Source organism: Amblyraja radiata, chromosome 26 (assembly GCF_010909765.2).
Source record: "Amblyraja radiata isolate CabotCenter1 chromosome 26, sAmbRad1.1.pri, whole genome shotgun sequence".
Taxonomy (NCBI): domain Eukaryota; kingdom Metazoa; phylum Chordata; class Chondrichthyes; order Rajiformes; family Rajidae; genus Amblyraja; species Amblyraja radiata.
Window position 1 is genome coordinate 5071889 of NC_045981.1, and position 14013 is coordinate 5085901.

Consider the following 14013-nt stretch of genomic DNA (forward strand, 5'->3'; position numbering starts at 1 on the left):
AATAGTTTAAAGGGAATTTCTTGAATGATTGACATGCCCTCATTAACACATTTATTTTTCTGACCCTGAAGCAGTACACATACATCAAAGAACTTCTTCACTAATTCTGCCTGGATATTATCAAAGATGTTGAAGTCTTTTTCACCCATCATCTTATCCCTGTAGACACGATTAGACTCATGCAGGTATAGCTTGACCAGATCTTGAGGAGTTTTCAGGCAGTCAGGTGTACTGAAGAGAGCGCCCTGTAGAAGCACATGTAAACATTACATTAGAGACACCAGTGGTACGCTGAAAGATAACAAGATGCACAATTATACCTTGCCGTTGATAATCGCAAAGGCTTAAAACTGACCTAACTAATATGGTACTTTTATGGATCAAGATAAATGGGATTCTGTAACTGATCAAAATTATAGCTTTAATTGCCATTCACAATCCTCATTAAAATCATGTCATAACTTGGAGTAACATTGTTAAAATGCGCAATAGTTAGAGTGGGTAGAGAGCTGGAGGGAGCCACACTTCAAAACACATATCTCCTTTGTTCAAATTTCATACAGTATCATTCATGCTTCAAATATTAAACACAGATGTCCAAAGGGTTAATTTTGTACTTCCAGGAGAAGTGTTGAACTCAGATGATCGGAAGCTCTATTACCTAAGTCATTAAACAATCTATTGCTTTGGAAGATGAAACCATGTAAATTTCCAAAGTGAAGAGAAAGAGCTGTGGCCAGGAAGTCAATGGGGCCACGTGTAGAAGAAATACAGACTCCAGGACAATTATTTTTACAACCTTAAATGAAAATATTTTTGAGCATAATCAGAACAATATATAGTATAAGTAGAAATAACAAATGTGTTACTCCATTGAGTTGTTAAAAATAATAATAATAATAATAATAATTGTATTGTCATTGTAAATACATACAACGAAATTTCAGGCGCTCTGCCCGAGCGGAGCTCCACGTATCGGATGAATAAATAACGGCAATGAAAACAGCAAAAACGGCAAGAAAAACGTTGTCAAGTCAGAATGTGTAATATTTCATGTTATAGTGTTATAGCAGTAATAAATATTAGCTATGGGGGGGTGTGTATTCAGTGCAGAGTGGTGATGGCCTCAGGGTAGAAACTGTTTGTTAATCTTATGGTGTGTGATTTAATGGACCTGTAACGCTTTCCTGAGGGCAGAAGGGCAAACAAATGATGTGTGGGATGAGATGAGTCCTTCAGGATGTGCGATGCCTACCGCAGGCAACGAGAGCTATAGATCTCTTCCAGGGCAGGCAGGTGTGTGTCGGTGATCTTCTGGGCTGTGTTGATGACTCTCTGCAGAGCCTTCTTGTCAGCCGCAGAACTGTTGCCGTACCACACCAGGATGCCATGTGTCAGGACACTCTCTGTGGAGCAACGGTAGAATGACACCAGCAGCTGTTGTGGCAAGTTGACTTTCCTGAGTGATCTTAGGACGTAAAGCTGTTGTTGTCCCTTCTTTACCAGGGATTTCGTATTAGTTGACCACCTGAGATGTGGGTGCCCAGGAACCGCTGAGTTACTCAGTTTTTAATCTCTATCTTAGAAGTAACAAATGATACTCTTACAGCTGCCAAAATGTCACCAAACAAGTAGAATACAAATGAATTGTGTAGGAAGGAACTGCAGCATGAAGATGTGTAGGACGGAACTGCAGCATGCAGATGTGTAGGACGGAACTACAGCATGCAGATGTGTAGGACGGAACTGCAGGTGCTGGTTTACACCGAAGATCGACAGAACATGCTGAAGTAACTCAACAGGTCAGGCAACATCTCTGGAGAGAAGGACCAGGTGATGTTTTGGGTCAAGACCCTTCTTCAGACTGAAGATGCTGCCTGACCCACTCAGTTACTCCCAGCATTTTCTTTCTCTTTTCATTAGATACAAGACTGGGGGAAAAGAAAATATTCATTTAAGGGGAAAGAAACAACTCCACAGACACCTGAAGGCAGAACTCCTGCACAATAATGTAAAACATAGAACAGCCACAGTCCCTTCAGCCCACAATCCCTGTGCTGAGCATGATGTTGAGTTAAACTAATAACTTGATCCATATCCCCCCCATTCCTTGCATATCCATGTGCCTATCTAAAAGCCTCTTAAATGCCCCTATCATATCTGTCTCCACCACCACCAGTGTGTTCCAGGCACCCACCACTCTCTGTGTACAAAGCTTGACCCACACATTTCCTTTAAACGTTACCACTGACCATGAAGCTATGCCTCTGGTCTATGACATTTCCACCCTGGGGAAAAGGTTCTGCCTACCCTATCTATGCCTCTCATAATTCTATATACCTTAATCAGGTCTTTCTTCAACCTCTGAAACTCAAGAGAAAACAATCCAAGTGTGTGTTATATTCTCATGAGTAGGTATAAGGGGTTAAATTGCTTGCTTCTATTTCATGTATACTGATCTATGAGTCCCTGGCATTTACATTTAAAAGACTGCTAAGTTCCAGCATAGTTCCCAAGGACTAGAAGGAGGATCACACAACAAACACAAAAAAAGAACAATAAGTAATTGCCAAGAAATTATGACTCTATTAAAAAGACAAGCTGGCTAATTTCTGGAAAAATAATTTCTCTCCAATGCTATTAGACGATTAAAACATGGCAATGTAAGAGAAAGGCAGTGCGTCTGTGGAGCATACATCTCATTGTCTCCAACCACTATGGTGTCATATCAAATCTATTAAAAACTGAGTGAAATTGTGATGTTTTACTTGCAGTGGAACAGATTGACGATTATTTATGTTCTGCTATTCCAATTAGCTGCTGCGTGAAAACAAAAATAGGGCATGTACAATTGTGGTAGAAATAGGAGCAACCCTTACTGGTCTCTCACTAGCTGACCTCTGTACAAAGCATACAGTTATGTAATCAAAATATATAAAGTTCATATTCATCAACATCTCCATCCAATCACCCCGACAGCAATGTTTTTTTCCTGGATTTTGTCCTGACATTTTTAGTCTCATTTATGCAAAGTGTTTTAATTTAAGTTAAGGGAGGGGGGGGGGGGGGGCATAGTGGCACAGTGGTAGAGTTGCTGCCTTACAGCATCAGAGACTCGGGTTCGATCCTGACTGCAGGTGCTGTCTGTACGGAGCATGTACGTTCTCCCCGTGACCTGCGTGGGTTTTCTCCGAGATCTTCGGTTTCCTTCCACACTCTAAAGACGTACAGGTGTGTAGGACCATTGACTTGGTATGAATGTAACTTGTCCTGAGTGTGTGTTGGGTAGTATTAAAGTGTGGGGATCGCTGGTCGGTGCGGACTTGGTGGACTGGAAGGCCCGTTTCCCTGCTAAACTAAAAACTTAAGTTTACATATGATTGTGGGTCTTCTTTCAAACTCATTCATTGTTTCTGTATCTCAAAGGGAACTATAAATTGAGCAGTGTTAAGATGATAACATTTATTTTATTGGCAGGTGAATAAAACATTGTAGTTGTTGGTAGTGGAATAATTATTATAAAACCATTATTCAATTGGAATTCTAATGATTGGAAAGTAGGGTAATTACTCTGACTTCAACGAGGGTCGTCTTCTGCCATCCAGACTAACCTGGCAGGAGACTGGATCTGCCGAAAATGAAACTTGATCTTCCATTTGGACACAGCTAACTGCTGGACATATTCACTCATCGTGTCTATTGGGTTGGAAGACTTGTCTACTCACAGTAAGGATAAATATGAGTTGAATGTGATGGTCCCAGCATTTAATGAATAATTTTTAAATGTCTACAGAACAAAACCAACGTTCACCTGTGCATGAAGACAGACACAAAATGCTGGAGTAACTCAGCGGGACAGGCAGGCAGCCTCTCTGGAGAGAAGGAATGGGTGACGTTTGCGGGTCGAGACCCTTCTTCAGACTGAAAGACATGGGAAAGGGAAACGGGAGTTTCCCTGGGCGCGGTGGATAAGATGGCAGTTTCATCTTTCACATTGTTGTCAGGGACTATATGATTGCTGAATAATTTATAAGTAAGTTGAGCCAATTAGTAGCAAGTAAAAATAATGCCCCTGTCCCACTTAGGAAACCTGAACAGAAACTTCTGGAGACTTTGCGCCCCACCCATGGTTCCCAGAGTTCGCAGGTGGTTGCCGGAGGTTGCAGGTAGTGGAAGCAGGTAGGGAGACTGACAAAAACCTCCGGGAACCTCAAGGAACCGCACGGAAACCTTGGGTGGGGCACAAAGTCTCCAGAGGTTTCCGTTCAGGTTTCCTAAGTGGGACAGGGGCATTAGATGGGCCTAATAGAGAAGGACTAGCAGCAGTTCCTGTCTCCTTATTATCCCAAATTCCCATGTTCTAATCAATTGAATGCTGAACTCCATTTGTTGCTTCTTGTTTACAAAGGCAAACTGTTTTAAGAAGTTGGATTGCATTCAGCTGACTGAAATCTTGCAGCAGAAAGAGCTGTACCCAATATGCATTCTGAAATGGTGCACCATTTCAACTCAATTCAAAACATTTGCAAAAGAGTCAATGAATATGTCCGTTTTATATTAACCCAGAAGATAACAGAATGAAAAACAAACTAAACCTATTCTCCCAATAAATCAGCTGATGTTACGCCATTCAAATCAAACGCAGGCAGCAAAAGATGATGGCAAAGAAGATCCAAATTCCACATACGCAGGACAGCAGAATTCCAGATGGGAGTGAACGCTGGTCGCTGGAGTAGGGATTGAATGCTGGCTGGGATGGTCATTCTAAAGAGGGCAGCAGAGATGGATATGGGTGAGAGAGGTGTGGGGCAGGAAGTTGATTGGGAGCTCAATGAGAGGCAACACTGGTAATTTGAGTACAGACACAAAGGGCTGGAGTAACTTCAGAATAAGGGGTAGGCCATTTAGGACTGAGATGAGAAAAAACCTTTTCACCCAGAGAGTTGTGAATCTGTGGAATTCTCTGCCACAGAAGGCAGTGGAGGCCAATTCACTGGATGCTGCCAAGAGATAGTTAAATATAGCTCTTCGGGCTAACGGAATCAATGGTTATGGGGAGAAAGCAGGAACGGGGTACTGATTTAGGATGATCAGCCATGATCATATTAAATGGCGGTGCTGGCTCAAAGGGCCGAATGGCCTACTCCTGCACCTATTTTCTATGTTTCTATGTTTAGAAGTAACTCAGCGGGACAGGCAGCATCTCCGGAGAGAAGGAATGGGTGACGTTTCGGGTCGAGACCCGACCCGAAACATCACGATTCCTGCTCTCCAGAGATGCTGCCTGTCCCGCTGAGTTACTCCAGCACTTTCTGTTTATATTTGGTTTAAACCAGCATCTGCAGTTCCTTCCTGCACTAGTAATTTGAGTGGTTCCTGTTCTTTATACATGGACTTGGTGTTTCAAAGTTTGATTTTATAGTGTGCTGCCATCACCAATAGTGGATGACACTTGGAAAACCAATCTTTTAATGGTCAACTCAAACAATAACTAGGCTCCATATTTCCCTATTCCAGACATTGGCATTGTTTGATATTCTCCCTCTGACCACTCTCCTTCCTCCTCCCCATGCCTGTTTGAAATATTTACAAGGTTTCTGCCGACAGATTGGGAGCTGAAGATTTAATGCACTGGTTGACATCCAATTTATAAACCATTATATTCAAGACCAATAGACCAGGAACAAATCTTCGTGAAGGCAATTCAAATTTGTGGCTCTGAATTGAAGAATGGTAAAAGATATAGAGAGATAATAGAACAAATGGAAAACAGAATTGCAATGCTTCAGTCTCGATTAAAGCGTGAACAATGGCACGTTCATACAGGTTTTGCAACCTTTATACAAATAAAGTGACAGTTAATATTGCAGAGTGTCTGTTTGAAATATTTTTAATAATGGATGTAGCTATGAGAAAGATTATCCAATGGAGCTGTAAAATTGCCAAATAAAATTCCTTGCTCAAAATCCTGGATTTTTCAAAGTGCTGCGTGCTTGCTCTCAATTTGTTTTCAGTCAAATATCCATGTGGCATTTATCTGTCCCTGCAACTAAAGACCAGGATTAACTCCAGCAAGTGTTACACCTTGTTCAAAAGGGAACTGCAGATGCTGGAATATCGAAGGTACACAAAATTGCTGGAGGAACTCAGCGGGTGCAGCAGCATCGATGGAGCGAAGGAAATAGGCGACGTTTCGGGCCGAAACCAGTCTGAAGAAGGGTTTCGGCCCGAAACGTCGCCTATTTCCTTCGCTCCATAGATGCTGCTGCACCCGCTGAGTTCCTCCAGCAATTTTGTGTACCCAAGTGTTACACCTTGTTAACTCTGCTGAAGTCTAACTAAAATTCTTCTCAAAACAGGTCTGAGTGCATGCATGCTCATACCCAGAGTTGCAAAAATAGTCTTTGCCTCAGCGAGCAGGAAGCATTCCATGCAATCTAATTCCTGAAGTACTACACATCTTATTTCAGGTTAGACGACGCTCATTGGTGCCTCAAAGGTCCCCATTTATCTGTTGGTTTCTTCAAATATTCCATACAGCGGGAGTCTTCCCTCTCCCATCGGGCAAAAGGTACAGAAGTGTGAAAACACACGCCTTCAAGATTCAGGGGAAGTTTCTTCCCCGACGTTATGGCAACTGAACAGTCCTACTTGAGAGCAGACCTCAACTACTATTTACCCCATTGGTGAACCTCGAACTTTCTTTGATCAGACTTTACTGGCTTTATCTTGCACTAAACACTATTCCCCTATCTTGTATATGTACACTGTGAATGGCTCGATCGTAATCATGTATTGTCTTTCCGCTGACTGGTTAGCACGCAACAAAAGCTTTTCACTGTACCTCGGTACACGTGACAATAAACTAGACTGAACTAAAACTATACTAAATTATGAAAAGATAGCAGGCATCTGAATATGTTCAAACATGCTGGTACGCATGAGGAGAATTTCTACAGAAATTACTCTATTCATTAAGTGACGGCACTGAAGAGTGCAAAAAATAAGTCTGTATTGTATGCTGGATAAATTGAGAGTTATTGGTCGGTTATGAATGAGACCAAACAATAAGTTCCTAGATTTCTTTTCTCTACTTTCTCAGAAGAGTGTCAAAAAAACTTTGACTTTAAACTGGAAGATTGGTGACTTAATCAAGTCGCTCCTGAACCTATATAGGATCTATAGAACACATTCAGCAAGGTGTTCTCTAATACAAACTGGTGATCACTACCACCTCAAATCATTGTTACAGTTCTGCCCTGTTACCTCTATTGCCCATAAGTTTGCAGTGCCTTACTATTGGACTAGTTCACTTTGTTTTCAGTTCTTTTCATTTTGAAAAGGAGAGAACATATTGTATTATAATATAATTTTCCTCTCATGTTTCCAAACATGGAAGGACAATATCCTCACAAACAGCAGTTGCACCAGCACAGTCAATGAACAGGCTGTCTGAATTATCAGTCATACTCTATTCCCCCCCCAAAATGTTTATTTCATTTGAACCACCTTAGTAAACTTCACTGCACCTGCTGCCTGCTACATCTAAATGCCCTACATTCTTCTGTAAAGTGTGAAAGGAATTACAAATGACACAAAACCAGCTCGATCGACACACCCTTCCATCAGATGCCACTGAAAGAATACAGAATGTGTTAGAAACATAGAACCATAGTTAGGGAAAATGGAGTATCATTTAAATCACTTATTATTTACTCCACCTAGAAAAATAACAAAAACAAGTGGTAATAAAAATGCAATATGCCAGTTATGTGAATTAACTGGAAGTACCGTTGCAATGGTAATTCGACTTGAATGTTACTAAAATAAATCGTAAAATATAATTAGACAAAGCCCATAAACTCTCAAGCATTTTATCTCCATATTTTGCCACCATTTGATAATAAATATACCTACTGCCGATTAAATTAACTGTTCATTCAACTTTTGCTGAATAATGTGCGACCCAATTCTATTTGCCATAGAAAACGATTCCCGTGTTTGACCTTGATAGTTGGCAAACTTCCTCAGCATTCCTTTCAAATGCTCCAAGACAGAGTGTCCCTATAGCTAACAAGAGAGCATAATTCTTCTTGTCAACCTGTCTGCACTTTTCAGCAATTTCTTAAGAAATTGTCACGTTGCCAATTCTGCCAGGTTGATCCCTTCATTCTTGTTTAATTTAAGTTGTTGTCCAGTGCCTTTGCATCCAATATTTCAAACGATATCTTGATTTATGCCCGTATTTTATGCTTCTGCTGTTAAAACGAAGCTGTGCTTTAATTAGTCTTTCAGCCCACAAGGTCTGCCATTGTCATTAATCATCACTTGAATTTAGTCAGAATTTATCTCTGGTTTAATGGTAGTAATATTGAATGGTAAATTTCCAGATTCATATTGGAACAAAATAGTCTGAATTTACAGCCTTTCCCTCTATTATATAGACAGAATGTAAAAGTATTATGTAAGCTCTCTATGTGTCTTAGAAGGAACAGATCTGAAAATCAAAAGAGCAACTCATAATTTGAAGTATTTATCCAAATTCTGTCTGACAGATCAGAAACACTCTTCAGGAGTCAGGTGTAGATTTGTCATTGACCACTGTCCTCAGAAGACTTCAGGAACAGAAATACAGAGGCTACACTGCGAGATGCAAACCACTGGTCAACCGCAAAAACTGGATGGCCAGGTTACAGTTTGCCAAGGAGTACTTAACAGAGCAACCTATTGGCCGGCGGTTCATTCTACAGCAAGACAATGATCCCAAACATACTGCTAAAGCAACAAAGGAATTTTTCAAAGCTCAAAAAATGGTCAATTCTTGAGTGGCCAAGTCAATCACCCGATCTGAACCCAAATGGGCATGCCTTTTATATGCTGAAGAGAAAACTGAAGGGGACTAGCCCCCAAAACAAGGCTGCAATACAGGCCTGGCAGAGCATCACCAGAGAAGCCACCCAGCAACTGGTGATGTCCATGAATCGCAGACTTCAAGCTGTCATTGCATGCAAAGAATATGCAATAAAATACTAAACATGACTACTTTTATTTACATTACATTGCTGTGCCCAGTGTAAGCAGCTGTCCACAACAGAATGTGACAGACAGTCACATTCCAAAGGACGAGGATTATGTACCCGGGGATGCACGTATACTTGTTGCAGCTGCACTTTAAAGGCCTGTCCCACTTACGTGTCCTTGGCACGCAAATTACACGACTTTGTGGTGGCGTTGAGCCGCGGTGGTCCCGCGAAGGTCGGGCGCAATTTCATGCGTACGCATAGCCGCCTGGAGCGCGTGACGTCATTTGAAGATGGACACAAAGCTGGAGTAACTGTGCAGAACTGGCAGCATCTCAGGAGAGAAGGAATGGGTGATGTTTCGGGTTGAGACTCTTCTTCAGCCCTGCTCTGGGAGTAGAAGTGGGGGCGGATGCGGACCGCAACGTCCGTGAGCCCCAGGCCGAGCTCGGCGATCGTTTGTCTGCTACTGCTGCTGTTGGAGGTGATACGTTGCGCCGCGCCACGGTCTTGGGCCTGTCCCACTTTGGCCGTCAGTTGCGCGACAGGCCGTTGGCGCGCGAAGCCCCGCGCGATGTCGCGCACAACTACACACCCCTCCGCCCTTCTCAGTGGGGCCGGCCCCGCGTGGCCATACGCCTCAACGCGACCATAAGGTCGCGTAATTTGCGTGCCAAGGACGCGTAAGTGGGACAGGCCCTTTATGGTTCTCCTGTATTGCACGCTGAGGGCCTGGAATCTGTGTATAAACCATTTGGAATGATCACTCATGGAATGTGTGAGAAAGAAACATTGGAGTCTATTGAAATGATTGCTATTATTGTGGAAATCTTGTACGTGAAAGAACGATATGTTCTATACAAGGAAAGGTGACCAATGAATACATATTTGTGAATATTATGAATGAAGTATAAATTGGTAGAAAATACTGTCCATTCTGTATGATATGATTCATACATTGTCAGGAGAGAAGACATCCAACCAAATATTTAGCAAACAAATTGTGTTATTTTATATAGGTCCTAACGTGCAAGGTAATCATGCCTCACTGTTAAAGGTTTACATCTGTTGCTATATTGCGCAGCTAATGGCAGAGGCAGATGGATATAAAGATTCATGAACTTATTATAACTAGAATTTGATTGGTGCTATTTACAGGTGAAAGATTTGAATGCCATTCTATGAAGTTTAAAGGAACCTTGAAGGACAATCTTGTTTTCCTATGAAGAACTTTGTCCTTAAAAATGCTGCCTGGACAGTATCCTTTTCTCTCCCGTTAAAAAGTGCCACTAACATGCATTCCCACTGACGCAGAGTGGAAACAAAGACTATACAGATCACCATTCTAGTCCGTGTAGGAAGGAACTGCAGATGCTGGTTTAAACCGAAGATAGACACAAAAAAACTGGAGTAACTTGGCGGGACAGGCAGCATCTCTTGAGAGAAGGAATGGGTGACGTTTCGGGTCAAGACCCTTCTTCAGACTCTGCATCCTCATAACTACTGAAGCTATTCTAGGATTTCCATCTGCCCTTTTCTACCCATCTATCTTTTACATATGCCTTTTATTTATGATCTTTCATCATGCCATTTTATATATTCATGTCAAATTTCAATCCTCATTGTTAAGTTAAACATGACCGCATATAAATTAGAATTTAAAGAACACTTTTACCCAGCTCACGATTAATCCCTGGATCCAATTTTAAACGCCACTTTTGACCAACCTGACTACCCAACCTGATAAACGAAAGCAGCAAACTGTACTTTTTTTCCATTTTATTCAACTGTTAATATTTACTGTGTAGGAAAGAACTGCAGATGCTGATTTAAATCAAAGGTAGACACAAAAAGCTGTAGTAACTCAGCAGGTCAGGCAGCATCTCTGGAGAGAAGGAATGGGTGACGTTTCGGGTGGAGGCCTTCTTCAGACTGATTTTTTAAATGTTTACTGTACTTTGATTCCCTGCCCCAAAGTACATGATTAACAAAAGTTTCCTCCCACCATTGATTGTTTCACATCACAGCTGAAACCCAGACATTCACTCCGAGCCGGCTGCCTGTCAGTGACAATGTCAGCCACTGTGACTAATGTCTGTAATCCATCAATTAACACACATGACAACTTGATGACCATTTTCAAAAGAAGAATCCGATAAGTGAAAAGCAATTAAATTTTACTTTAAAGTGCCAACATTTTGCTTCATCATTAGTACTCCAAGCTGCTTCTGATTTACTGTCAAATGAAACAAAAATTGTTTAAAGAGCCATTTTTGTCATTTTGTTCCAGTCAAACTACTATTATCTGTGTTATGAAGGTAGTAGAACAGAATCTAACCCCTTTATAATTGCAGCCAGGGGACTTCACTGATAACTGGTTGAAATAATAAATGCAATTCTTTTGGGCTTGTTCCCAGGCAAGCGGGAAAAGATTTGTAATTCATTTTAGAGTGCCTTTGATTCAACACTGAATAAAACCGGGAATGAGAGCATTTTTCTCATAGACTGACACCAAGCCAGACAGAATATAAACTAATGATGCCGCCCAACAGGTCACAGGAAGAGCGTATAAACTCTGTACAGACAAGCACCCAAGGTCAGGATCGAACCCGGGTCTCTGACGCGGTAAGGCAGCAACTCTACCGCTATGCCACCATGCCGCCCAACTTATAGCTATTGACGGAACTCAGTAAGTGCCCATCTAATTATTTTGCCAGGTTTGCCAAGGACTGTGGAAAATGACTTTTTTTATTTTTATTTATTTATTTATTTTATTAGAAGTTAATACAAAACAATACAGTGGCACCTAATTTTAGGTGCCAACTATGTCATACCGTAATCCATTCTATGTACAACCTCTAGTTTTATGTTATGAGAAGGAAGTAAGCAAGACAAGAAAAAGAAAACAATAGAAAGGGGAAAGAGTGGAAAAATAGATGGTAGAAAGTAGAAAAATGTGAAGTGTGGATATAAAAAATAAAAATAAAAAAATAAAAGAAAAAAGAAAAGGTGGAAAGTAGAAATAGAAGAAAAGGCCCCTTAAAAGAGAATTTTTCAAATCTATATTCGGAGATGTAGATCTATCCACGTCATGAACTGAAATCAGCAATCCTTATGGTACCGCTGCATCACATGATTCCAAAAAGTCGATGAAAGGAGACCAACTCCTTAAGAATTGGTCATATTTATCTATTAGTCGGAGTCTCATTTCTTCAAGGCGTGCTATGTCCATCATATTCCTAATCCACGTTTTAACAGTTGGTATGGCTGTATTTTTCCAAAATTTAAGTATCAATTTCTTTCCAATTATTAACCCATAATTAAAAAAAACATTTTGGTCTTTATTTAAATTGGTATCTTCTCCTATTATTCCAAATATAATCCATTCCATTTTGGGTTCTATTCTTGACTTGAAGAGCTTTGTAAATATATCAAATATATCGCTCCAAAATTTATTCAACTTTGTACATCCTACAAATGAATGTGTTATATTAGCGTTTTGAAACAAACATTTATCGCATCTGGGAGAGACGTTTGGATAAAATTTATTCAACCTCGTTTTTGAATAATATAGTCTATGTAATAATTTGAATTGAATTAAATTATGTCTTGTATTAATAGAACAGTTATGTGTATTCATCAAATACTTTTCCCATCTATCCTTCGAGATCTTTATCATTAGCTCATGTTCCCAATCTTCCCTTAGTGCTTCTGTTGAGGGTGATTCTCTATATAATATATTATTATAAAAGTATGATATTAATTTTTGTGAATCAGCCTTAATATTCATTGCTTCTTCTAAAGGGGAAATGACTTGTTATTGGTAGAATATCTGGCCACCAGAATGGCGAAAAAGATTTATCATTTAATGTCAGCGAACTCACCTGAAAGATATTTGAGAGATCTCGCAGGTTAAAGATGTAGTGGAATTTGATGGCTGTTGGCAAAAATGTAGAAGCCACCTTGCTGTGCAGGGCAAGTGCCAGGTTGATTAGCTGTTGTGTCGATTTTTGCAATACCCCAGCAAAGTTATTTTGCTTTAGATGTTGAGAAAGAATGGTGTTGTAGATTGTAGCAAGCGCATCCTTGCCCGGAAATGACAGTGCAAACACACAGAAGTGGCGCTGCAATATAAAATAGGATATCTTTAGTCATACATGGAAAAATACACAAGGGGCAGCTGCACTCAAAATATAAAGTACTGGACATAAATACGATGAATAAGATGAATTTAAATCCAAGATTTACTGGCGTGTTAAAACCCAAAGCTGTATTTTATATGACATTTCTTCTTGTGGACAAGATTTTATGAATATTGTAGAACGTCAAATCGCAAAGTGTTGGAATAACTCAGTACGTCAGGCAGCATCTCTGAAGGACATGGATCCAGATCCTCTGGAGGTGCTGCCTGACCTGCTGAGTTACTCCAGCACTTTGTGTTCCAGTGTCTGCATTTCCTTTTGTCTCCAATAGTATGTCAGTGCTGATTTTCAATGCCTGATTAGTGCAAAAATCCTAATTATTCAAGGCTGTTAACATCCAACTTTGTAAATCGAACCAGAAATAATCAACATTTTTTTCCCACGAGCAGTAGCTCTACTCAATAACCAAAAGTCTGTAGCCTCCTTTTGCTATGGTATTTTATTTCATTCACATGTTTACACCATATTGTTTTATTCTTAGTGTTTTAATGTTTTATGTTTTATTCTTAATGGTTTACTCTATGTCGTGTTATTACTTGCGAGTGGAGCACCAAGGCAAATTCCTTGTATATGTACATACTTGGCCTATAAACCTATTAATGAATTCATTCATTCAACTTCCATTCCTCAAACTGCGAATGCCATAGGGTTATGTAAATCATAATGTACTAGGTATGACCCTTTCTCCCCCAAAATCCAATGCCACCTCTTCGCATTGATTTAACCAGTGAGATGCTGGAAATGAAAATAGACACAAAATGCTGGAGTAACTCAGCGGGACAGGCAGCATC

At 40.4% G+C, this 14013-nt stretch overlaps 1 protein-coding gene across 2 annotated transcripts in view; it reads right to left on the minus strand.

Moving 5' to 3' along the window:
• The window catches only part of dnah9 (dynein axonemal heavy chain 9), a 325024-nt gene that overhangs the window by 175545 nt on the left and 135466 nt on the right, over positions 1-14013 (minus strand). For both annotated transcript variants that reach the window (XM_033044073.1, XM_033044072.1), the window contains exons 41-42: positions 12905-13144; positions 84-245 (exon numbers count right to left, since the gene is read on the minus strand). In XM_033044073.1, coding sequence (XP_032899964.1) covers positions 84-245; positions 12905-13144 — 402 coding nt within the window. The remainder of the gene's footprint in view (positions 1-83; positions 246-12904; positions 13145-14013) is intronic.